This window comes from Tauraco erythrolophus, chromosome 5 (genome assembly GCF_009769465.1).
Source record: "Tauraco erythrolophus isolate bTauEry1 chromosome 5, bTauEry1.pri, whole genome shotgun sequence".
Lineage (NCBI taxonomy): Eukaryota > Metazoa > Chordata > Aves > Musophagiformes > Musophagidae > Tauraco > Tauraco erythrolophus.
In genome coordinates, this window is record NC_141469.1 from 48,294,185 (window position 1) to 48,317,602 (window position 23,418).

Sequence of the window (23,418 nt, forward strand, 5' to 3'; positions counted from 1 at the left end):
GCAAACCCAACATTCTTATGAACTGTGACACATCTACACAGCAATTCCTACCACAAGTGGCTTTCCAGCAAATCTGACAGGACGGATCTGTTGTCTCTCTGCCCTTTGCACCTGACGACAGCTGAATGTACCACACAGACCTTACCGAGCTTCTGCTCCAAGCCTCATCCTGGTCAACAAAGAGATTCCTTTTGACCTTCCTGGAAACTGGATTAGGCCTTTAGAAACCATACATTTAAAAACATTCCATGGAGGTTATGTTTGCTCTAAAACCACAGTGAAGTAAATGCAAAACTATACTAATATTTATCATTGGCCTATAAAAACTAGGAACTCAGAGTCAGGACAGCTGGTACAAGTTTAATTCACATCATCATTTCAAAATGAAAATGCAGAAGAGGACAGAGTATCACATCTTCACGTTCAAAATCTATTTTCTTTTCTTTAAGATCCAGTTTTGTTATTTCTATACCTACAGCTGTTAAACAGCCACGAAAAATATTATGCATTTATAGAATTTTTTTATTTGTTTTTCCTATCCAGTAGCACTGGTTATATTCAAAGAAAACAAAACAGAAAAAAAAAATGAAGGAGACTAGATTAGTTAAAAGAAAAACAAATATTGTGCTCATGGACTGTATTTAGAGGTTGGCCAGAAGTCCGAGGTCTTGATAGATGGTTCTCGGCGCACAGTTTTATTGCTGGTACACAGCACACTTTGTTCCTTTTGTTTCACTGAACCTGCCAACTTTGGAAATTAGTGACACGGGCATTCAAAATGTTTGACAAGTGGTCAGACTCCGATATACATATTCATACCCCAGCGGTAAATGATGGCAGGAAGTTTCAGATGCAGTAAAAATTAATTCTTTAGTTCAGCCCAACTTTAATGTAACGCTAGTTTCGTAAGCCCTTTTACTGTTAAAGCAGGAGAGCCTCCTAGATGGCCCACAGGGGACACATCAATTTAAAGAAACGTTTCTTTGCTTAAACCAGAAGTCTAAATCTGCTCAGTTCATTTAAAATATTTTTTTTTTTTCTCTAGAATAAATGAATAAGCAGTGCCTTTTGTGGTTTTCCTGATGCTTGGTGACTCGGTGCTATTATTCTTCCAGCAGAAAAAGGATCAGATGCTCATACGAACAGATGTGTCCCTCCTCCTCAGCCCCGCACTCACCCTCTCCCTTTGGAAAATAAAGGTGACGGGCCCGGTGTCGGACTAAAAGAGGCTATAAATCTTCTCGGAATATACTGCCATGCCTTTGCACTTGAAAAGTATCGAGGAAAGGAAACAGGTTAAAAAGCAAAGAGTCCTCGTAATAAATCATACGCTCTGCTTGTGTTTTTAACTCTTAGAAGCGCAGGGCTGCTTTCATAAACCCCCAACGCGAGAAACCCTCCTGCTTTGGGGCGGCAGGGCAGCGGGGAGGCGAGGGGCACATCCCGGTGCGGCGGGACGGGCGGTGCCCGCGTTCCGGCTCAGCCGGTTTCACACGGAGGCTGAGCGCCCGAGCTGCCGAGGGGAAGGATGGAGCCCCCCGAAAGCAGACGCTGATCTCTCCAGCCTCGGCCCCGTCCGACCGACAGCGACGGCGCGGGGCCAGCCCAGCCGCAGGGGCCGGGGGCGGGCGGCGACGTCCGGGACGGCGGCGGGGGTGGGGGATGAAGCTCCGGCGGCAGAACAGCCCGGGCGGCGGCAGGTGAGCGGGGGCGCGGCTGCGGAGGGCCGGGGCGGGGTGGGGGGGGGAAGCTGCCCCCCACCCCCCGGACGCGGCGCAGGAGGCCCCGCACCGCACCCGGGGCCGCCCCCTGCCTGCCCCGGCGGGGCGGGCGGGCAGCGGGGCGGCGGCGGCGGCGGCGGTGGCGGCGGGGCGATGGCGGGGCGGCGGCGGGCGCTGCTGCTGCGCTGCCTCCTGCTGGGGCTGCTGGGCGGCGGCGGCGGGGGCCAGCCGGGCGGCGGCGAGTACTGCCACGGCTGGGTGGACGGGCAGGGCGGCTACCACGAGGGCTTCCAGTGCCCCGAGGGCTTCGACACGGCGGCCGCCACCATCTGCTGCGGCTCCTGCGCGCTGCGCTACTGTTGCGCCGCCGCCGAGGCCCGCCTGGAGCAGGGCGGCTGCACCAACGACCGGGAGCCCCCGGACCCGGGAGTCACCGCCCGTGAGTGCCCGGCCCGCGGGTCCCGGGGCAGGCGGGAGCCGGCCCCCGCGGAGCATCCCCCGGCCGGAGCCCCGCGGCCGCCCCCGCGGCGGCCGCGGGGCTCTCTGGCCTGACCCGACCCGGCTCTGCCCGGCCCGGCCCGGCTCGGCTCGGCTGTGCCCGGCCCGCGGGTGGGCAGGCGGCGGGCGCGGCCCCACGTGCGCACAGGGAGGAGGCGCCGGGTGTGCGGGGCCGCGGGCGGCGGGTTCCGGCCGCGGGAGCGGCCCCCGCGCCGGGAGGCAGAGCGGGCGTCCGGGGCTGCGCTCCCTGTCCTGACTTCACGGTCAGAAGGGGCTCCAGCAGCTGGATCCGTCCTAACTGGAAGGCGCGTGGGTATTTCAGGTTTGCATTGGCAAACTTAGCTGTGCCTGTTCAACTTTGTTTCGCCCGGAGGCGAGACTCGGCTCCGCCGCTCTGCCGGCGCAACCCCGCCGTGTAACGCAGGGGTTTTCAAACAAAAGAAAACCGGCAGTGCACACGGAGCCTGGCCTCCCAAGTCACGCATTCTGCGCTTATTTTCCACCTTATGAGTGAGAGCAACTTGACATCGCCTGTAGCACTTGAGCTTCGCCTGCAGGTTCAAGCTGTGGCGTTGGACAGCCCTGATGGTTTTGGGGGGTGAAGGAGGGGGAAAGGAGTGTGATTCTTGAGCGAAACCTAACTAGAACAAGAAAATGGGACATGGTGTAGACAGCTTTTACCATTGGTGGCTATTAAAATTGTCAACAGAAAGAAATTTTGACTGGTACATACAGGGTTTAACTTTTAATGTTCTAATGATAATGGTTGGAAGCTCTGTCTTCTGAGCAGCTCAGTGCATTAGTGGGACTGAAATGACGTGGGGCTTCATAAACTCTAGACTTTATTTCTACGCAGCAGACCTGTTATTTCACTAGACTAACATGCACGGCTTTTCTTCTTTCTTCTCCCAGAACCAATCTACGTCCCATTCCTCGTTGTTGGATCAATATTTATCGCCTTCATTATTGTGGGCTCTCTGGTAGCGGTTTATTGTTGCACATGTTTAAGACCTAAACAGCCGTCGCAGCCAATACGATTTTCTCTGCGGAGCTATCAGACCGAGACTCTTCCCATGATCCTGGCCTCCACGAGCTTCAGGACGCCGTCGAGGCAGTCCAGCACCGCGACAAGTTCCAGTTCGACCGGTAGTTCAGTTCGCAGGTTCTCCTTTCCCCGGGCAGAGCCAGGGTGCCTCGTGGCATCGCCACCTCCACCGTACACGTCTGGCTGCTTCCAAACAGCCCATGCGGTCCACCTTACGCAGCCGTCGGGATTTTTGGTGTCGCCGCCGTACTTTGGGTATCCTCTCCAGCCAGAGCCTGCCCTGGCTGGGAAGAGCTGCTCTGATTTTAGTCAGAGCTGAAAGGAGTTGTCAAGAAGTAAGGCAGCCTTCAGAAGCGCAGGGACCGCTGCTGCTGCTGGGTGTCACGCTGACATGCCTTGGGGTTGCGGAAGTCAGAACTGTTCCGGTGGGTGAGTTGCCCTTGAAAAGTGCAAGATCTCATTTGGGATCTCATTTCCCAACCGTGGATCAGACTTACAAATGAATTGTAAAATATTCCAAACCTAGTTGCTCTAAAAACTGACTACTCTGATCAGTCTAATTTGTGCAGAACGTGTAGAAAAAACATTTCGGGATAAAGTTACCCATTTCATGGCATTATAAATGACATTTTAACCCTAAACACTATTAACTTAGTTAACAAGTGGTGGCAGCGTTCCACTGATAATGATCAGACTAGTTCTATAAGGTAGAAGTAAGCCTGAGAAGTAAAAGATGAGTAGTATTTACTAAAGAGGGTCCCGAAAACAGCTGACTACTTCTCACTCCCATGAGCAATGAAAATAAGAGGAAGAATTTTACTATAGATACCAAAATGTGTGGGGTTTTTAAAATACACATAATATACCTGAACTTACACTGCATATTTGTATTAGTAAACTTGAACTATGATAGATAAAACTAGTACTAATTAGGCTAGTTGAAAACGTGCCAATCTCAAGCAGCCAAATAATTATATATGAGAAAAGCAGAATGTATTCAGCAATATCACTAATAACTTCTCTGCATAAAATTCTTAAAATGGTGTTATATTACAGCATATTTCAGAACGAAGTACTTATTGTCGGCTTTTTGCTCAGCAACATGTAAGTTGGACAAACTGATCTTAAAGTTCTATTTGTAAAATTAGCTGTGTATAAAATGTAAAGACAAGCTTGTAATTTAAAATGTATTTACAGCACTGACAACACTAATTATTTAGTAGTCACACACACAAAAATTTATCAATAAACTGTGTGGTTGAAATGTTGTGTCATCTGTATGTCTCTGTACAGATAGTTTTTGATGAGCAAATTTTCATTTTGATGGTGTAACTATATTTTTTATATTTTTTAGCTGTATTTTTTTCTTGTTATAATAGTTTTGCTTTTGTAAATGATATAAATCTTTAACTGCACCTGTTGTGCAGATTTAATGTAATATAAAATTCTGAGTGTATAGCGAACTAATAGATTAATTAATGTCTTTTATGTGCAGCACTGATGAAAATGTGGTAAAAACTACACTGATTAGTTGGGTATTTTAATTTAAAACATCCTGCCCTAGGAATAAATTTTGTTTGCCCTTCTACATTCCTTCACCCAAGTAAACCAACAAACCAAATGGAAGAAGAAAAAAGTGCATCTAAACCAAACACATGCAGCAAGCAAACGGAAAATGCACGGGAAAAAAATGCAGTCATTAAAGGGCTTCTCTGTATGCTTAGTTTTATGAACAAATGAAGCCATTCTGTGTGTCAGAATCTACAGTATCAGAGGCTGAACTTTCCTATTTTGTCAGCCCCTGTGTACAGGAGCAGTTGAAGTACATTACAGCCGACCTATTTTTACAAATACTAGTGTATCGGTGCATATTAAAATGACAGCACTTTTATTCTGAATTACAGTGTATTTCTCTGTATTTTAGAAAAGCTTCGTTGCTTCTTCCTCAAGAATTGAATGCATTTTTTTTCTTAGCAAATATCTAACAGTCAGTATCTTAGCATTTATCAAAACAATGTTTTTAAATAAACCTTTTAATGTTTTTTATTGCATAATTAACATTACAATCCAATGGCTATTACTGCTGGAAGTATGGTTTCTAAGCAGAAAGACGTGTTGTATGATGTTTTAAGTAATAGGTTTTAGCTTGAATGTTGTGAGAGTTAATTACAAGCTAAAATAACGTTACCCAGTAGTGTATACGTTTTATAAAAATCTAAAAAGTAGATTTCAAGTACTTGGGAAATTCTTTGAAAGGTAAGCATAGGACCCTTCACTGCATATTTTGAATGTTCATCGAGTAACTTTTTGGAACAATCATTTAATATTGCAACAGAGATCAGCTCTGTTGTACGGAAGCATCCCGCAAGACCTGCGGATCACTCCCGTATACAGCAGAAACAGTAAAACAAACTGTATTTTTTACAAATATATAGTAAGTCTTCAATTAGCAGAAATCTTATCTAGTAAACTAATGCACCACAGATCCTTCTGGAAGCAGAAACTTGGTCAGTTCTAGTTAAGAAGGTGCAATTTTATGCTCCTTTAAAGAGTGATTAGTCGTCGGAGCCACTGACACAGGTGGTGGGCAGCTGAAATTCAGGGTTTTCCTCCAAGATAGGCTGTACACAGAGAAGCTCTGAGTTGGACTCAGGGCTAAAGAGGTATTACCTGTTAATGTTTGGCAGTGTACGCTGAACAGGCTGGGCTCCGTCGCTGGCAGGGTCCCAGTGGGCTCTACGGTCAGATTTATTAGTGTTTTAAGATGGGGATGGATTTTTGCTACGCTTGCTTACAGGCCTCCTAAGTGGAGGCTGTGCAGTTTGCCGTGGAGCATGAAAGCCAGCCTAGCAGGGACGACCCCTCGGAGCTACTTCCATTCCTCCCCTGACGCTGTGTCATGGGTCTGACCTCATAAAATGCTTGAGGAACTGGACACACAGGAATAATTTCATTGAATCAGACTTATTAAGTCTCTGAGTCTGTAGAGTGCAACCATTGCACAGATTGGTGGCCAGAGTGCAACAAGTCCTGCAGATGGGGTCTAAGGCTGCTGGGAAGGATCAGGTGCAGCTAGAATAGCTGTTCTGGGTTACCTGCAAAGCAGGTGAGGTGGGGATTGTGCACCGTCTGCAAATGGGTAAAGAAGAGTCTGTAAGTTAAGAAGAATCTGTAAATCAGTGTTCATGTAGCTACAGTGACCTATATAGCTGCAGGGAGGTGGCCTGAATACAAGCCCCTGGGCTGGAACACTTGCTGCCAATGGTTTCCAACCCAGATGGATTCAGGCTGCAGGTGGGAACGCTGGATTTCCTTCTTCATGAAAATGACCTGTTGGCACTAGATGCTCCTGTGATTTATAGGAAATACGTCGTTTTCCTAAAACTTGCAGGCAGAACAGAACGGCGTTCTGACACACAGTTTTAATGACCGATGAAACAGTTTGAAGGGGTGGATGTGTGCTTGGACTAAAACAAACTGCTTGCTAGTGGACGTAACATTTGCACAAATTTCTTTTGCAGTACTGGAGTTAGTTCATACTCTTTTTACTAGAGCGATACCTGTCTGAAACAAATCAAAATGAAAGAAGAATCACACTTATTAAATCGATTATTGTCATTCGCACACGTTATGGACAAAATGCTTTGATTGCCATTAGCGGGTAACGGCGTGTACGAAGCCCAAGCTGTCTGTGGGCAAAGAGTGAGAGACAGGAATTAGGTCAGCCATTCGTTTTGTTTTTCTACACTTAGGGTTTCTTAAGCGTGTCTCTCCAACATACATCAAACTCTTCAGCACTAGGAAAACCATTACGTGAACTTCCAAGAAATGTCTGAAGGATTTTACTTGAAACTAGGTAAATGGTACAGTATATGGCTATGTAAAATCATGGATTATTTGTAATACTAATGCCACTAGAATTAAAAAAAAGTGAAAAAATCAAAATTATTTTGTTACTACTGTTCAGTTACAGCTTGACAGTAACATTAAGAGAGTTAATGAAGAGGGAGTCAATTTTCAGTGCTGTTTTTGTGCATATGGCAATGTGCTGTGCGGACTTGATACTCTGAACAGAGCTTCTGCTTTTGAGGGGGCTGCTGCTCTACGAGACTCATGTAAACAGTTTTTTATTCCCAGTTACAGTGAGGCTGTAATGCCATGCTGTGCTGTCTTCATTAGCAAAGGCAGCGGAAGAAATGGCTTTCTGTGCTTTTTATTCTCTCGATGACTTGTGCAAATTCAGGGGGTTGTGGTGTAAATCACATTAGTGAAATGATTTAGCTTAAAAATAACATTTGCCATGAGAAAGCAGGGAAAGGATTTGAAAGGGAGCCTGGATCATTATAAACTGGATTATAACCTGAATAATTTCAATGGCCTCCAGACTGCCAGCGTCATAAAGGTGGTGACATACCACGAGGTGGAATCTCTTTAAACCAGCTCTACCAATGAAGCTAAAAGCGTGAAAGATGCGTCTATTACCGAACCTGCCTTGGCAGAATACAAAATCTACAAAATAAATTGTCTAGTGTGTATATAAAGAATCCGTCACCTACCTACAACCAAAACTCAGTTCAGGTTTGGGTATATTGATTTTTATTCAGTGGGTGGGCACTGTTAGGGGACAGAAATACCTGCTACTATCACAGCCAAAGGACACAGTGCTTTAACTGTCATCTGAAAAAGGAGATGATGTTTCCTTATTCTCACTCTACCATTCTCATACTGGATACTGCTCTTTCAAAATATGGTATCACCACCATTGCAGACTCGCCCTGCTCCCTTTTTTTTTCTTGTTTGGGGGGGTGGTATGTTGTCTGTTTTTTTTTTTTTTTTCTTCTGTTTAACTCTTTCTGGACTTCACATGAGAACTGAGAAAGACATCTCAAAGTAGGTATTTTAAAATAATTTTTTTTTTCTACTCTTTCAGTTTACCTTAATACCATAAGAATTCTTTGATATTTGTGAAATGCTATTTTTGATATTTCCGATTTTGAAGAATTCAAAACTGAGAGTGGCAGGATATATGTCTTCCCTTGAAAGTAATCCCTAGCATTTACAATCAATCAATTCAACAAAGGTGCTTCATTTAATGGCAAAGTTTATTCATTTTTTTAACAATTAAAAGACAAAACATTTAAAATTTGCAGTTCAAAACATGCACATTCACCAAATGCCAAATGACATGTAACACTGCATAGAACTGAACGTGTTACTAAAAGAGAATAACTATTTATAAAACACAGTGCATTTAACATTCAGTTAAAACTAAACCTGAGAAACTACCATAAACATCGAGTCAAAAAGTCTCCATTCATGCAGCTTCGTAATTTTCACAACAGTTTCAGCAGTAATGGCTTAGTGGAGCTGTAAAACCTCACTTTACCTCAAATGCAAATTTTGCTATTACGGACTGACCGCTTTCTGCAGCGGTTCATACATATCAAACACTGAAAATCTTCATGAAAAATTAAGTTGAAGTAGAAAAACAATATCAATGCATTTATGGCTTCTATTCTACAATAAAGAAACACCATAAAATATGATTTTTAAAAAAACTTGTTCTGGTCACAGCTTTGCAATTACAAATCTCTCCCTCTCTATGGAAACGCTTCATTTAAGTTAGTTTCAACCCTCCCAAGTGCCCAACTTTGCACATCGTTACTCAGATGAGTAGTCCTTATACTCACAAACAGTCCAGTTGAAGCCTATGTGAGTAACGGTTTGCATAAGCAGGAACCAGGTTTGGAATGCTAAAATATTCCTTTGTTTAATAAAGATCTGTCAGATAACAGTGAGGAAACTGGGGGATCGAGGGCAGCGGGGGGGAAGGAGAAACTCATTTGTTGAGTTTTGTTACCAGTGGAAACATCCAGTACCAAGAAAGTTGAATTGACAAACTCATTTGCTTACACAGCGCTAGCTTCTCAATATATTATGAGCAGACTTTTAACGAAGGCATTAAAAAACAGGGAACAGCAACCACCATGCATTGCTTCAAAACACTGAGCAATATTGCCTCATGCAGACAGAACGATAAACTCATCAGAACTACAAGTTCTTTTACACAATACATAAGAAAAAAAGGAAAAAAAATTCTCTCCTTAAATTTAACACATATTCCAAATTACTCACCATTCAAGATGGGTTTAAATGTAACGAAAGAAGTCTTAAGACACTTAACGCACATCTCTGTAAGACAGTGGATTTTATGGATGCGTGTGGACATATAGGAATCTTCAGCTATCTCTTAGCATTTCAAAATATTTTATTTCTCATTTTATACAAATAGAATGATGATTAAGTATAAATCTGTTGAAACTGCTTTGCAAAAATAAGTGTAAAATTAGGAAATGGCAAGAAAAAATTCCAAATACAAATTATCAATAGGTTTGTTAAAATTTGTTTCCTGTAACTTACTTTTCTGAATCATTTATATATATATATGTATATATTTAAAAATAATCGAGCAACAGTATTTATATAAGATATCTGATTTCTAAGTGGCACTCGTTCAACTTTTTTGATGGAAATTTTTAATGCTAACTTGTAACTGTTAGGCTGTGCACATGAAATAGATGGAAAAGTCCATGTGAATTCCATATTCAATACAAATTTGGATTTTCAAACAATAAGAACAGAGGCATTGTTACGAGCATTTTTGCCTAAACAGTTTTTTCTTTAAATAAACATCTGCACAATCCCCTTATTTTAACAAAGAGATGATATACTAACAGGATGGTGATATTGCAGTGTACTCAACGTGAAAATAAAGTGCATATTGTATACTTGATCTGATTTAGAAATGGGCACACATAGCTAAGATGATCTTATATTTTAAAACGGAATTGTATGAGCAATCAAAAAACGTAGTTAGAATTGCCACATTGTCTTTTTTACTATTTCCAAGAAGTGGTATCTTCCAACCACTAATTACCAGACAATAAATAACATATGGCGTGTAGATAAAAGTATAGAGACAGGAGAAAAATTCATCAGAACTAATAAAAATGAAAAATGCATTTTGTGAAATACTACTTCAAATTTGTAAAGATATAAGGATGAAATGCTGTGGTAAGACTATCTTAAAAACCTTAAATTACAGTCTAAAGATAGGATCTCAGAGCTGTTTCAGTTGCCTTCTTCCTTTTTAAGACAGTTAAACTGGGGACATACTGTGTGTTACTTTCCACAAATTGCATTACAACAGCGAGACACAATTTTATTTCATAGGAAGAATAAGAGATCATGTAAATTTCTCATTGTAAATATTTTACAATGTGTTCTAGTCCTCACGTCCTTTTCTGCAAAATGAGCAATTAAACCATTTAGAACAGAAAAAAAAATAATAAAAAAAAATTTACTCATAAAAAGAGTATGCATGGATTGAGTCATTTTATATGAGTTAAGTACACTGGAAGATTATAAAGGAGCAACAGTGTCATGGTTAATTTCAGAAATGTTTTGAAGTTGATCATTGTCCCTTGGATGACAGAAAATAGGGATCCTCATTTTAGGAAAGGGGCATGCCCTGAAATTTTTTCTTGCCTTAGGTCAAGTGATTTGGCCCTCCCATATTGATCCATCTATTTATCTATGCCTGAAATGGCTTTTCTGAAGGCAGTTCTTGTCTGCATGACTGACTGGCAGTACTGTTTCTAGTGGGATACATTCCCTTTGTCCCTGTGTCTTCTGTTTTCTGTTTAAAGATCACTCCGGGAAAGAGAGAGGAAGACACTGCATAACATGCATGTGAAATGCAGACTGCCTTCCCATTGATACGCCTTCCTAAATATGTACTTTCATATAGTGCCTTTTGTTGGGCTTTCCGTGTGTATTTGTAAGTTTCTCTTGAAACGGAGCATAAGAAACTCAGATAGTGCAATGAAGTTACATGTTAAGTGTTTAGCCAGAGGAAAGGCAAGGAGGTAAAGTCAACCTTTAGTAAGTATATGACTCATGAAGGCGGGCAGAGAAAAGATGGGATTGGACGACTTGTTACTTTTGAGTTTAAATTGGATGATTTGGAGATCAAAGAGGAAGTTCTTAATCTAACAGAGCATTCAGGATGTCATTTTTCTGCTTTTCCTTCTAGCTGATCTCCATTCAAAGAAAAAAAGATCATTTCTATGTAATGTGCAGAAATTTAATTAAGAACTGCTACTACAGAAAAATGTATTTTAAATGTGATTATGGTGGCTTTAACTCAGAATTAAACATGGACCAAAAAGCTACAAGATTTAAATTATTTCTGAAGTTGAAGTAGCTTTTCTTAGTTGATGGTTGTTGGGTGGTAAGCTAAGAAATATTAAGTATAACTACTTAAAAAAGTTGTCATGATGTTCTCATTTAACGTGTCCCTCCTTTTCTTTTTTTCCTTCTTTAAACTAGGCATGCATCTTTTTCTGCAGTCATTTCCTTTCCATTCTTCATTAAAGGTGAGAGTATATAGGTTTTCTGCATGACCAGTAGGTTGTTGTAAAGAGGCAGCTGCAGTGTATTTCACACCTTTATAGGAGGTGGCTTTAGTGCAAATAAAACAGTACATACCACAGACTAGCGAAGGGCATGCTTTGCTCTCTATTTCAATGTCTGCATTTCAAATAATTTTAGTATAAAAATGTTGAAAATTTAATTGATTTTAAAAAATAAGTTAAACTTTCTTTTGAACCTACAGTATAAGCAGATGCATATAAGCATCACAAAAATAATTAAAGTTTGCTAAAGGGAAGTAAGGCAGAGCAATTCTTAAGAATTGAACAAAATAACATGTCTACTCAATTTTACAAGGTGGCAGCCATTTTCAACATATGCAATACTAGATGAAAGTAAGGGAAACGCTTGTATAAGGCCAAAGGTGCAAAGACTTGCAGTTTCGAAAGCAAATGCCGTCAAGGCCACTCAAATTAGACTCGCGGTACTGTAAATCCTTCTCAAGTGCAGAGACTCAAGCATGCAGTTCTGAGATCAGGACTGGAGTTAATTTTCTTTCAAATTATTTCTAACAACAGAAAACATTTATGGAACTTCTTTGGCAAACGTTTTTAGGTTAGTTTGACACAAACATCTATAAACATCTTGACTCAAAATCTTTCTCAAAGAAGGTGAATTAACACCATTAGGATACTATTTTTTCAGCACTTGTTGAAATCAAAGGCTTATTATCAACTGTATTTAAATATATTAACACTTAAAAACCTTCACAGATGCTAATGGCCAGTCAATGTAAAGTACGTTTAGCGATGTGACCATTGCCTTCAGTATATGACCAACTTCACCGTAAAATAAGCAAGCTGGCAAGATACAAGGTAAATTCCAATCTGTTTACAAAGGCTAAGCAAATACTCATTAAAAAATTTAGAGATGTTGTGTTACAGTATAGTTGCACAGTGCTTATGTCTACTTAATACACAAATCCAAACTTTATGGAACAAGACCATCATAGATCTTTAAATCTCTGATAACTTGGCCATAGTTGCAGCTCCCAGCAAAGATCTAGTGGTCTGTCTCACAAAAGTAACTAGTAAGGCCTAAATCTCGAGCTGTGTTCCTTCACCATTCCTCAGGCCTTTGTTTTGTGGTATCGTAAGCTCTTATTACTTCAGACTGGGAAACGATTCCATTTTCATCTTGTGAGAAGGCGTAGCCATCTGCAGATACAAAACAAAACAGAAACCAATTAAGTTTTGATCAGATTTTTTTGATAAAGCTTTAATAAAAACAAATTAACAAAGGGTCAATAGAGGGGTATAATTTTCAGCAATTAGTAGGTAGAAAATCCATGCCCTTTCTTAAATAATTTTGCAATTATAAAACAGTAGGAAGAACTCTGTACGGTATCTTAGGAATGAAGAGAAACCTACTAAAGCAGGCAAAGAACATGGTCTACTGCTTCTAGGACACTGCATCTTTACTATAAACAAATGCAGTGAAAGGCAGAATTTTACTTCTATATTATTAATGGGTATTAATTTTTATCTGTTAGCGCACACTTACGAAGCAAGTTTTGCTGCAGAGAGTCAGAGCGATATAAGTTCACATGGTTCTTCTTAAAAACATTCTTCAGTAGTTGGGCTCTTTCAGTTAAGCTAGAAAGAAAGCAGACATGTGAAAAATATTTACTTACTAATTACAGTATCTCTTTATCTTTGAGTCTGTTAAATGGAAATTAATTATTAAATGAAAAGTGTCTCTTCTCCTTTTCCTTTTTTAATTATGCCTGAACTAATTATCAAGAAGATGATCAAAAGCATGTGCAAGGGCAGATTATGAAGTCCAGATACTTGGTAATGTTTTTACTCGTCACAGCACAGGCAAAACATCTGTTTGCAGCACTGTTGTGCACTGACAATACAAATAAATGAATGATATTGTTAACCTTTGAGTGTGAATCCTTTAGAAACATGTGGTGTAAAGGGAAGGCACTGGCTTCCTTGACGTAGCGTGGCCTGATTAGTGCTAGGCTGAACTACTGTCTTTCTTTTTCTTACATAAGAAAGTGCTCTTAGCCCCTACTGACACAGTACCCCAAAGGGATGGGAAAAGAAGATGGAGGGAAAGTCGTTTCTGTGGCCATCAGCTGTGTGTACAAAAACATACTGCTTCCATGAGAAGCGTTCTAGCAAGGTGTGTGCCCCATGAAACCCTAGAAGGTGTTTTTCTGGAGATCATACGCAAATAATAGACTGCTTTTACAGCTAGAGGTTGGTCACTTCACCCCATCTCCTTCCTTATCAGCAATACTGAGTCTGTTGAGTTATGTGTTTATTGTACTTTAACGTGATCGAAGTGACTCTTCATTTCAGCCCAACTAGAAAGCATAAGGAGTATTAAACAGTTTTTAAACCAAGACTCAGGCATCAGCTGAATGCCGCAAACTGTAGTGAATGAAGTAATGAATGTGTCAGGTTTCCTTACCATGCATCCTTCTTACATTTAAAGTTCTCTCAAATAGGATCCTACATTACTAAATAAATAACGATGGATTAGCCATAGCTCAGAAAGCTTTTGAAATGTGACAATTTTTATAACATATTAAAAGATATGCAAGGGACTATATTAAAAAAACCTCACACAAAACCTTCAATTTCTTCCTCTAAATTTGATACTCACTTTGAATTAGAGCTTACATTTCAGAGAAATACTGATCTATCATTTAAACATGTCCAATCCTCAAAAATCCAGTCCCTCCCCATGTGAACAGGTCTAAAAATTAGTTAGCTTAAAAAATCCTCCAAATATCTCATGTTTATTCTGAGCATATAGTGATTGGATTTTATTAGAGTTTTGCTAGATTATCAAAGTTGTCTCTTGTGTAAGGATGTAGGAATTTACTGAGTTTTCATCAGTCACATAGTTTTTAATAGTATTGTCAAATAGCTCAACAGGCTTACCTTCCCAGGCTACTGACCGGACTAAGTGGTGCAAAGAATGGAACCAGACTGCTTCCTTTACTAGATTAGCATTCAAACCATTAAATTAGAAATGCTTATTCTTTTTTCAGTAAGTATATACTTTTTACATATGAAGTTGAACCATTGTTAGTTCTCCATTCATTGGAGAGACTAATGGTCTATCTCCCCTTTCTGTTCCCCTCTAGCCTGGTGGTTAAAGCATACAGCAGAAGGTGAGAGCTTGGCTCTTCTAAGCTGGAAGATGGAAATAAATTTATTATTCCCACACTCACAAAGGAACGCTAACTGCAAAATCTACAGGGTAAGGAGAAAGGCAGGGGAAACTGCTGCTGTGGACATGTTTTGAATGAAAAAATGGAACAGAGAGGTTGGAGTACTGAGACATGCCTTACTCTCAGTGTTTTCATAAGTGAGCTCTGTGGAGACTTTTTTGTTTGCGTGATTTTCTTTTTTTTGTCCCAATTGCTCCTCTAGGCTGTGTATGAGCGTTGTTTTTTAGTTCAGAGCTACAAACTGTTAAAGTGACAAGTCCAATAAAAAATTAGAGACTGAGGTTTAAACCACAAGAATATACAGAGCGAATAAATAAATATCTTCATGTAAGATGAAAGGTCAAAGAGGTATAAAACCATATGAATACTTAGATACAGTTATCAGCTGTATCTCCTTTGCAATACATCTAAGAAATTCTTCTTAATGTGAGTTGAAATCAGCAAACTTCTATGAAATTTTTGACAGGTGTTATTTTCTAATAAAAAACTATTTTATTAAAAACATAGCAAGCATTTTTGGTACCATCACTATTGTTTGCTTGTGTTCCAGAATGAAATGTTCAGACTACTTAAATGCTAAGCACGTAAAATATTGCCTTAAGTTTTACAAGAACATGAAGTATGCACATTGCTTAGTTAATATATAATGAAGTTTCCACTGCACAGATCTGATTGCTGGTACAGAAAATACAAATAAAGTAGGAGATACATTTGGGAAAAGAAAAGTGCTTCCAGCTATTCAGGTATTAAATTCTGCTCTAATTCTGTACTTAAAGAAATACTGCAGGCTGTTTATTATGAATCACCCTGTTGCCATTCAAAAGTATATTTAAAAATCTACATGCAAAGTCAAGAAAACATGGTTTCATAATTAACCAAAAATAAATCATAGTAACCAAATGCTTATGCTTATCATATGTACCAATGTGGACATGAAGAATATTATCTATTTTTGAACGTGAAATGTATACATTTACAGGCAATTAGTCTCATTTACAGAAAAAAGATTTACTACTTCATATATTTCTGACCAACCACTTAGCTGGTCGAAAAATAATTCTAAGTGCACTGAATGAAAAACAATGATTCTATGAAGGAGCATTTGCAGTATGTATCTCCAAAGACGTTTCCACAAGTTTGGGCTGTTATACATGTTATTGTTAGGCTATGTAGTATTCAACCCAGCAAAAATATTTTTGTAGTAAATATGAATAGTTTTTTCTGCTTAAGTATTATATACAAAGTATCAGAAAACTATTTTTGAACAATAGTTTATATACAAAAAGTGTCCTTTCACCTTAGTCATTTCAATTTTAAGTACAAATGGCTTTGTGACATTTGAATAACAATGGCTCTAATGACAGAAATCATACCTTTTGTGGCACAAATCTCTTAATACACTGGAGATACTCTATTATTTATGCTATCAAGGTACCCCCAAGTCAACAGTATTCCAACATGAAAGTTTACTTTTTGTTGGAAAAGTGACCATGCAAAATTCACACCTCTCTTGCTCAAGGTATGTTCTTACTTAACTGACAAATATATGTGATAAAACCAATTTCAATGTGTTACCTACAGAAGAACAGAATTAAGTGGTTTTGGACAGTTTTGGGGAAAAAATCTCATTACATATCCTTACACACACTGAAACAAAAAGATACGATAGGAATGCTCTTCCTGAGCCTTCAATGATAACAGTTTAAAAACCTTTTCAAATTAGCACTGGAAAAATAAAAGGAATGACAGATTTTAAGACCGTATTAGCATGTCCTACTTTTAAAGCATATACTAAAATACAGTAGAGATGTTTGAAGAACCATATTTTAAACTATTTCAATGTAAATGTCAATTTTTATCCTAATTTTTAAAAAAACAGCTGAAAGCACTAATTCAGAATTTAAATAGAAAATTCCCATCCTAAGATTGTTTGATAGGAAAATATCAGAAAACCTACAATTTTAGTTGTATGGATGCAGTATCAGGTCAACACAGTTCTAAAAATCTGCAACATATATATTCTGGTCGAAAAAACAGCCATAAAAATTAACACTAATATACTTCTAAGTAAATGTTCAGGTACTGTCTGATTAAAGCATCTAGCCAATAGTAGAATCCTGATCTGTTATCTGTGGAAGCTGAGCCTCTTATTTTGTGTTGTTGTATTTTTAAGATGGGAATGGAAAGAGTAGAAAAGTTCCCAAGTTATCTTTCTCAGTATTTCCCAGTTACTTCTTAATCAAACAGTGATTTACATTTTCTTAGTTTGTTTTGGCATTTTATGAAAACAAATCCCTTCTTCTGCTACAAGATAAAAAGGTTCTTCCAGAGGTATGCATGCTAGAAAAATATTATTTGGTGCTGAAGAATACACAGTAAGTTTGTCAAAAACAACTATTTGTTCTTGCATGCAAAGCACTACGACTCAAGAATAATATACATATTTAACACAGATGTAGAGGACATTCCTTACCAATTTAACTACTTTACACTGGTAACTAGTTAATCCAGGCTTCTGCAACTTTGGAGACTCACACACCTCTACAATAGTTCAATCAAATTTCTAAAGATGCAAGCATGGTTCATCAGACCATTTCTTTAACAAAGAATACTTTCTCCATTAAGGCTGAAGTTTTGGCTCTATTACCTGAATTAAGATATAATTTTAACAAAATAATGAAGGGAATAAATCCTTAAGAGACATTAAGATGTCTAAGATCCATTGATTTCCATGTTAGGCAGATGCTTGTGTACTTAAAAGAATACAGGTCTAAAAATAATTTTGTGGAGAAGGAATGGATCTAAGACAGACATTCTGGCAAGCAACTAAACCACCACCATTCTTTTACAACTTTTGCTCTTTGCAAAAGAGCACACAGCATAGATGGCTTGTGGCTTAAAGCTCAGCACATTGATATATGAGTTGGTTAACTTGGAGGAAGATCTTGCCCTGAAGCTGCCTCAATGAGTACTGCCGTTGGAGAGAGGCATCCATAACAAGTAATTTAGATCACCTTTAAAGGTAAGAGAACTTACTCTTGCAAGCACTAGTTGGGTCTTGCAGTGAGGAAAGAAAAGTATGCTTGATGCAGGAACCATCATCAACTAGGGGATTTTTGCAGTACTTCCACTATGAAGCTGCTGCCACAGACAGCATACAGAGCCTGATGGGAGACACTATTCAGGTTATGTGCTCATATGTAGCCCACCACACTAGACTAGGTGTTCCACAGGTGGTGCAATGAGCTTCCAGGCCTCACAGTACCTCCCCTGGTATTTGTCTACGGTATCAGGGAAGATGAACTCTACTAGAGACAAAGCATTCTTGTGAAAATAATTTCTAGGAAAAGAGAAAAAGTAGGAGCAAACACTGACATGAACTGGGTATTCCACCCATTAGAAATGATGGTCATCACCTTGATATCCAATGTAATTTGGTCTCAACCTGATAAATCCTAGTAAGCTGTTTCCCACAGAACTGGAGGAGAAATATAGCAAGACTGAAGGAAAAAGGGAACTCAAGGATCTTTATGAACAAAAGGTGCTTCCTGAGAATTGAACCTACAATAAAAGAAGTGGCTGTTTGTGTTTTTTTCTGGTCTCTTTCCATGCGTACCTTGGTAGGAAAAAAGTCTTCTTGCCTAAGCCCTTTGCCATGAAGATACTAAAAACCCAGCAGTCAAAAGGAAAGAAGGAACAGGAAAATAAAGTATTGAAAGTTTTCAGCTCTTTTTAGACTTCACAAAACTTACAAAAATGAAGACAAGGAAAGAAAGCTCTAGCTCAGCCAAATGGCACTAATGAATTGGAAGGAGGGGGAGAGGGGGGGCTTTGTCATCTCATATTCTCATTCATCAAGCACTTGCTACGAGTTCAGATGGGTTAAAAAGTCTTAAACATTTTAGTGAGTGCACACCTTTATGCTCAGTTTACACCTAGAAATTGTTCAATTGTTCAGTTTTACCTTCTCCTTTTGCAAACTACCTGCCTGACCCATGAAGAAGGATGTAACAAGGGAATTCTTGTGGAGTCTTAAGTTTAATGTATATGAGGTAAGAAATAATTTTGTCAAATTTGTTTGCTCTGGAATGGGATTAGACACAAAGCCAGATTGCTCTATTCAATTTCAGCAAATCCTAGACAGATTTTGCTGTTTTCCTCTATGCTACCTGCCAAGCAGGTTTTAAAAATTTATTTCATATTTTTTATCGTGCTTATGCCCAATTTATAACTATACTAGGGAATGATGCAGGTTTAAACTCGCTTTGTATTAATTGTTAACACAGTCAAAAGTGATAGAACTAAAATCATACCTCAAGTTTGTTCCATACAGAATAACTAGAAACATAACAGTCAGCTATGAAGAAATATGCCAGTTAAAGCCTTGGGTAAAACCTACATCTAAGCATATGAAAAAACATACGGGCTTAGTAGACCTGAGAACCTCTTTACAAATGCCTTTTGTTTGTATGGATTTTGAACTTTGATACACATATAAGGCTGAAAAAATTTTTTTTTTAAAAAAATACAATCATCTACAGATTTTTACAGTACCTCTTGCCATGCACAACTGCACCGGGATCCTCAGACTTTGCTTCCAATTCCTGAACTTCATCTACCAATGTCTTAGAAGTAGCTCTCTTTACTCTATAAGTAATAGAAAATACTGCCAGATTTACTCTTCTTGAAAGTAAAAGAACAGATTGTTCTAACACTTATATAAACATTCAATTTCCAAAACTATTTTCCCACATGACTTAAAATTAAGCTTTACAAGAAATTTTAAAACAAGTCTTGATAACATATTTTATCAGTTGTTCTTGCAAATTTGAAAAAACAAATATTTATTAAAAAGACATTACAACACTGTAACATTTAAAAGAATAATAACACTTGTAATAAAGTTTGTCAAAAGCAAAAAAGGTGAAAAAATTTATATAATCACCAGAGCTGACCTTCATTTGCTTTTCTTATATTACTAATTAGAACACACATTAAAAAGTCAGTACTTTCTCCCGTAAACCTTGGCACTTCTGTACTCACACTTTGTATACTACATCAAAAAGTAAAGCTGTCATAGGAATACATAGAAGTCCCATCCAAAACACTCCAGAGCTGAACATCATAGCTGCCTGGAGGGAAAAAAGCACAAAATATGATGATGTTATGACAAGAACTAGGGAAAAAAAAAAAACTTAGAAATATCAATTACTTGGTTGAGGGTATCAAAAGTAATTTTAAATTAACCATTCTGGACTCTCTAATGTGAAATAAAACTTTAACTCCTTTCTAAAATCCCCTGAGTCGCTACAGAAATCCAGTAGATAGTAAGCACTAAATCATGTCAAGAAACTAGCAGAAAGATCGCACTGCTTAACTCTTTGAGAGAGGGGGACTCTACCTCTACAACCCTGCTCTACACCACTATGCCGACTGTAGACACTTCTAGTAAAATGAGATTTATCGACAATCTACACCCCCAACCTGCACAATCTTTGTCAAAACATTATAAGCACAACTTCTTTGCAATGCACCCTAACAGGATAAAATAGTTCCTGACTCTTGACATGGATATTGGACACTGTTATGAACGTTTTGCGATTCAACTTGGATCAGAGTTATCTCCAACAGAACTCACTGTGCCACAGTTCCCACACTGCCACGGACTCCTGTTCAACAAACTGCTTAAAAATGAGAACTAAGAAAACAACTAATTAAATAATTAAGGGAGCATTCAACATATTGTTAAAGGAAGATCTAACACATTAACACATGGCGAAATATTTGCAAACAAGATCATTGCTTTTAGCTGTGTGTTTGCTTTTTTTATACACTGCTTTATATTAATACATAGAAATTTCTTCTGGTTAGAATTTAACTTGGTCTGTAAATATACTAAAACTAAAACACACTGAAAAGCTAAAGCAAACAACAATGTATGGACGATAAAGGAAAAAACCCCCTCCGATCTACCCTTGTAATTCATGCCCAACTATATAAATAAATAATATTATGGATGCAAGGACTATGATAAATACTTAATGAAGCATATTACTGAAAGATTGTTTTGCAGTCAGTATTAAAAATACCTTTGTAATATAATTAGATTGCACAGAGATTGAAAGTAACATTGTACACAACGACACCCTTTCAAATCCTTTCCTTCATTACTTGGAGACTAATTCCTTTCAAAGGTTAAACCTCAGTATATAACTAAAATAAACAAGCTGAAATTTTAGTAATATTAATTAGCAAACAAATGCAGGCAGCTTGCAGTAGCTAAAGTCTAATTTCTGAATGCGTATACATGAACATTTTAGAATTATACTTGATCAGTTCTTGCGTAAAAACAAAAGAGAATTATTTTCAGAAAAGAAATTTCATTCTCAAATGACATTAGACAAAAAGTTCTATTTACCTTATTTTTGTATCCAAATTCCTACTGACAGATTCTTTGGAAAACATTAGAATGCATTTGAACTGAAAATTTGGTAAACTTTCCACAGCTACGATAAAAGGACATAGATCTTGCCCTGAGATCTTAGTAATTATTTCTGCCAACAGCTGTCAGCAAAGGTGTAAACACTGAGCAGTGCCAGGTTCAAAATAAAACAATTAATATTTTCAACGGAGGAAACAAAGAAGAAAATTTTGTATCAGGAACTGGAGAAAATGTATTAGCCTCGTCGCTTTATAAGCAAAACATGACTTTTGACATACTTGATGAAATACTCATTTCCTAAAACAGCAGCTAATAGGAAATGTCTATCACAACGACATTTTGCAAGACTTCTTATAATTAACTAGCAATTAGAGAGACAAAGTTCCTACGAAACAAGAAAAAGCATTACAAAAATACAACTTGAAGTAATTATGACTTACTTCCTATTATTAACAACATTTTTTAATTTATAAGAAGGTAGCAATGAGCTGTCCTTGCGTTAGCCACCCTGTATTAAATGTTTGCTGGTGAAACAGCAAAAGTGATAATGTAGGTCTTAGGATGTTAATTCTGACCATTGTAATGCTAACTATGAATGAAGGAACAACTGGCGCCTACTATTCAGTCCATCCAGCCTTTGGCTTTACAAATGAACAACATGAATTGAAGAAAAAAAAAAAGTTTTTCTGCGTCATATTTGAAAGCCTGTCAGATTTTTTTTTTTCTTTTACAGAGTTAATCCAAACCTAAAAGATTTAAAGCCGACATTCGCATTAAAGACAGAGGGCCTCTTTGTATTTTTTGGATGAAGAGGGGAAAAAATAAAATCCCACAGAGGTATTTCCTTCCTTTCTGTACAAGAAAGCTCGCCCCTCACTCTGTAGAAAACATTTTTGTCTCTAACTTTTCACATCTCTCTACACATAGGCAGGTCATCTGGGAAATGGCAAACCAATCCTTTTCAGACAATGGCACTAACAGGAGCAGCCTGTTCTGGGGACGGACTCTGGCTGCCTCTGTTCGTGGTTTACAAATTGTTCCTAATGTGAGAGATTTGTGGTCTATGCCAAGTTTTCCCCCTTTAGGCCTTGTGAAACCAAATGGAATCTGCCACAAAAGTGGCTCCCAGGGGAATTCAGAAGTAATCCAAAATGAGAGCTGGGAAGCCTAGTTTATTGTAGGACTTACAAATCCTGCAGGGAGGATAAATAATTTGTCGTCTGTGGAGCTCATGCTCAATATTAGGACTTTCTAAAGTGAATTAACATTGCTTATTAAGTGCATTGTACAGATTTTTATATAAGTTCTCATTTTTTAAAAAAGAAAGAAAATGCTGAGAACTACTCCCTTTCATGGCTTAGTGGCAGACTAGAAATCCTGGCTGCAAAACATTTTTAATGCACTGATGAAGATGTACTCTTAGGAAATCACATGCCAAAATGAACAGAGAATATTCCCTTTTTCTTCACTATGAAATGTTCTACTGACACGAAAGCTAGCTCAGATTTTAAAAAGCCTTCTGAACGTAAAGAGAAAAGATGAAAATAACAGTAAAATTCTTGCTGCAGAAAAGCTTATGAAAACCATTTTCAGTTTATCTATTTCAGGTATTGTCTAGGTATGTGTCCTCTTCTCATAAACTGCAGAACTATTAAAATAATACCTCCTCAATACCATCAGGCCAACTACAGTTTCTCTACTCGACAATCTGCAGAGACAACTTCATTGCTTTTTCTTATTTGTACGTGTTTGCCTTCATACATGCCAAAGTACTTACTGTTATAATATTAAATCTGATTTGCATTTAACTTCCAGTGCAATTAACTTCTGAGTTCTTGTAACACCTCTAGTCTGTCTTTGCTATTTAGAATTTAAAAAAAAATCTCATAGGTCCGATTAATTAAGAACTAAGTAGGAACTCTGCTTATTAGGTATATTGAAAAGGGAGTCCCTCCATTTTCTGCAAAATACATTCAAAAGAAAACAAAACTTTACTGGTATACAATACACAGTAAGAGGTGCTGAA

At 38.5% G+C, this 23,418-nt stretch overlaps 2 protein-coding genes across 2 annotated transcripts in view; one reads left to right on the top strand and one right to left on the bottom strand.

Moving 5' to 3' along the window:
• The first annotated feature begins 1,874 nt into the window (after positions 1-1,874).
• On the top strand, positions 1,875-3,583 carry SHISA3 (shisa family member 3). The gene is made up of 2 exons (XM_086612278.1): positions 1,875-2,160; positions 3,132-3,583. Exons 1-2 carry the CDS (start codon positions 1,875-1,877, stop codon positions 3,581-3,583), a joined length of 738 nt encoding a protein of 245 aa, XP_086468404.1.
• A 9,233-nt stretch (positions 3,584-12,816) lies between these two features.
• The window catches only part of ATP8A1 (ATPase phospholipid transporting 8A1), a 98,709-nt gene continuing 88,107 nt past the window's right edge, over positions 12,817-23,418 (bottom strand). Inside the window, exons 27-30 of the mRNA XM_086612539.1 lie at positions 19,994-20,082; positions 19,505-19,597; positions 13,261-13,352; positions 12,817-12,914 (exon numbers count right to left, since the gene is read on the bottom strand). Of these exons, the coding sequence (XP_086468665.1) occupies positions 12,817-12,914; positions 13,261-13,352; positions 19,505-19,597; positions 19,994-20,082 (372 nt within the window). The remainder of the gene's footprint in view (positions 12,915-13,260; positions 13,353-19,504; positions 19,598-19,993; positions 20,083-23,418) is intronic.

Coding starts and splice junctions, on each gene's coding strand:
- SHISA3 (XM_086612278.1), top strand. CDS start 1,875: ATGGCGGGGCGGCGGCGGGCGCTGCTGCTGCGCTGCCTCCTGCTGGGG. Junction 2,161..3,131: donor GGACCCGGGAGTCACCGCCC/GTGAGTGCCCGG, acceptor TTCTTCTCCCAG/AACCAATCTACGTCCCATTC.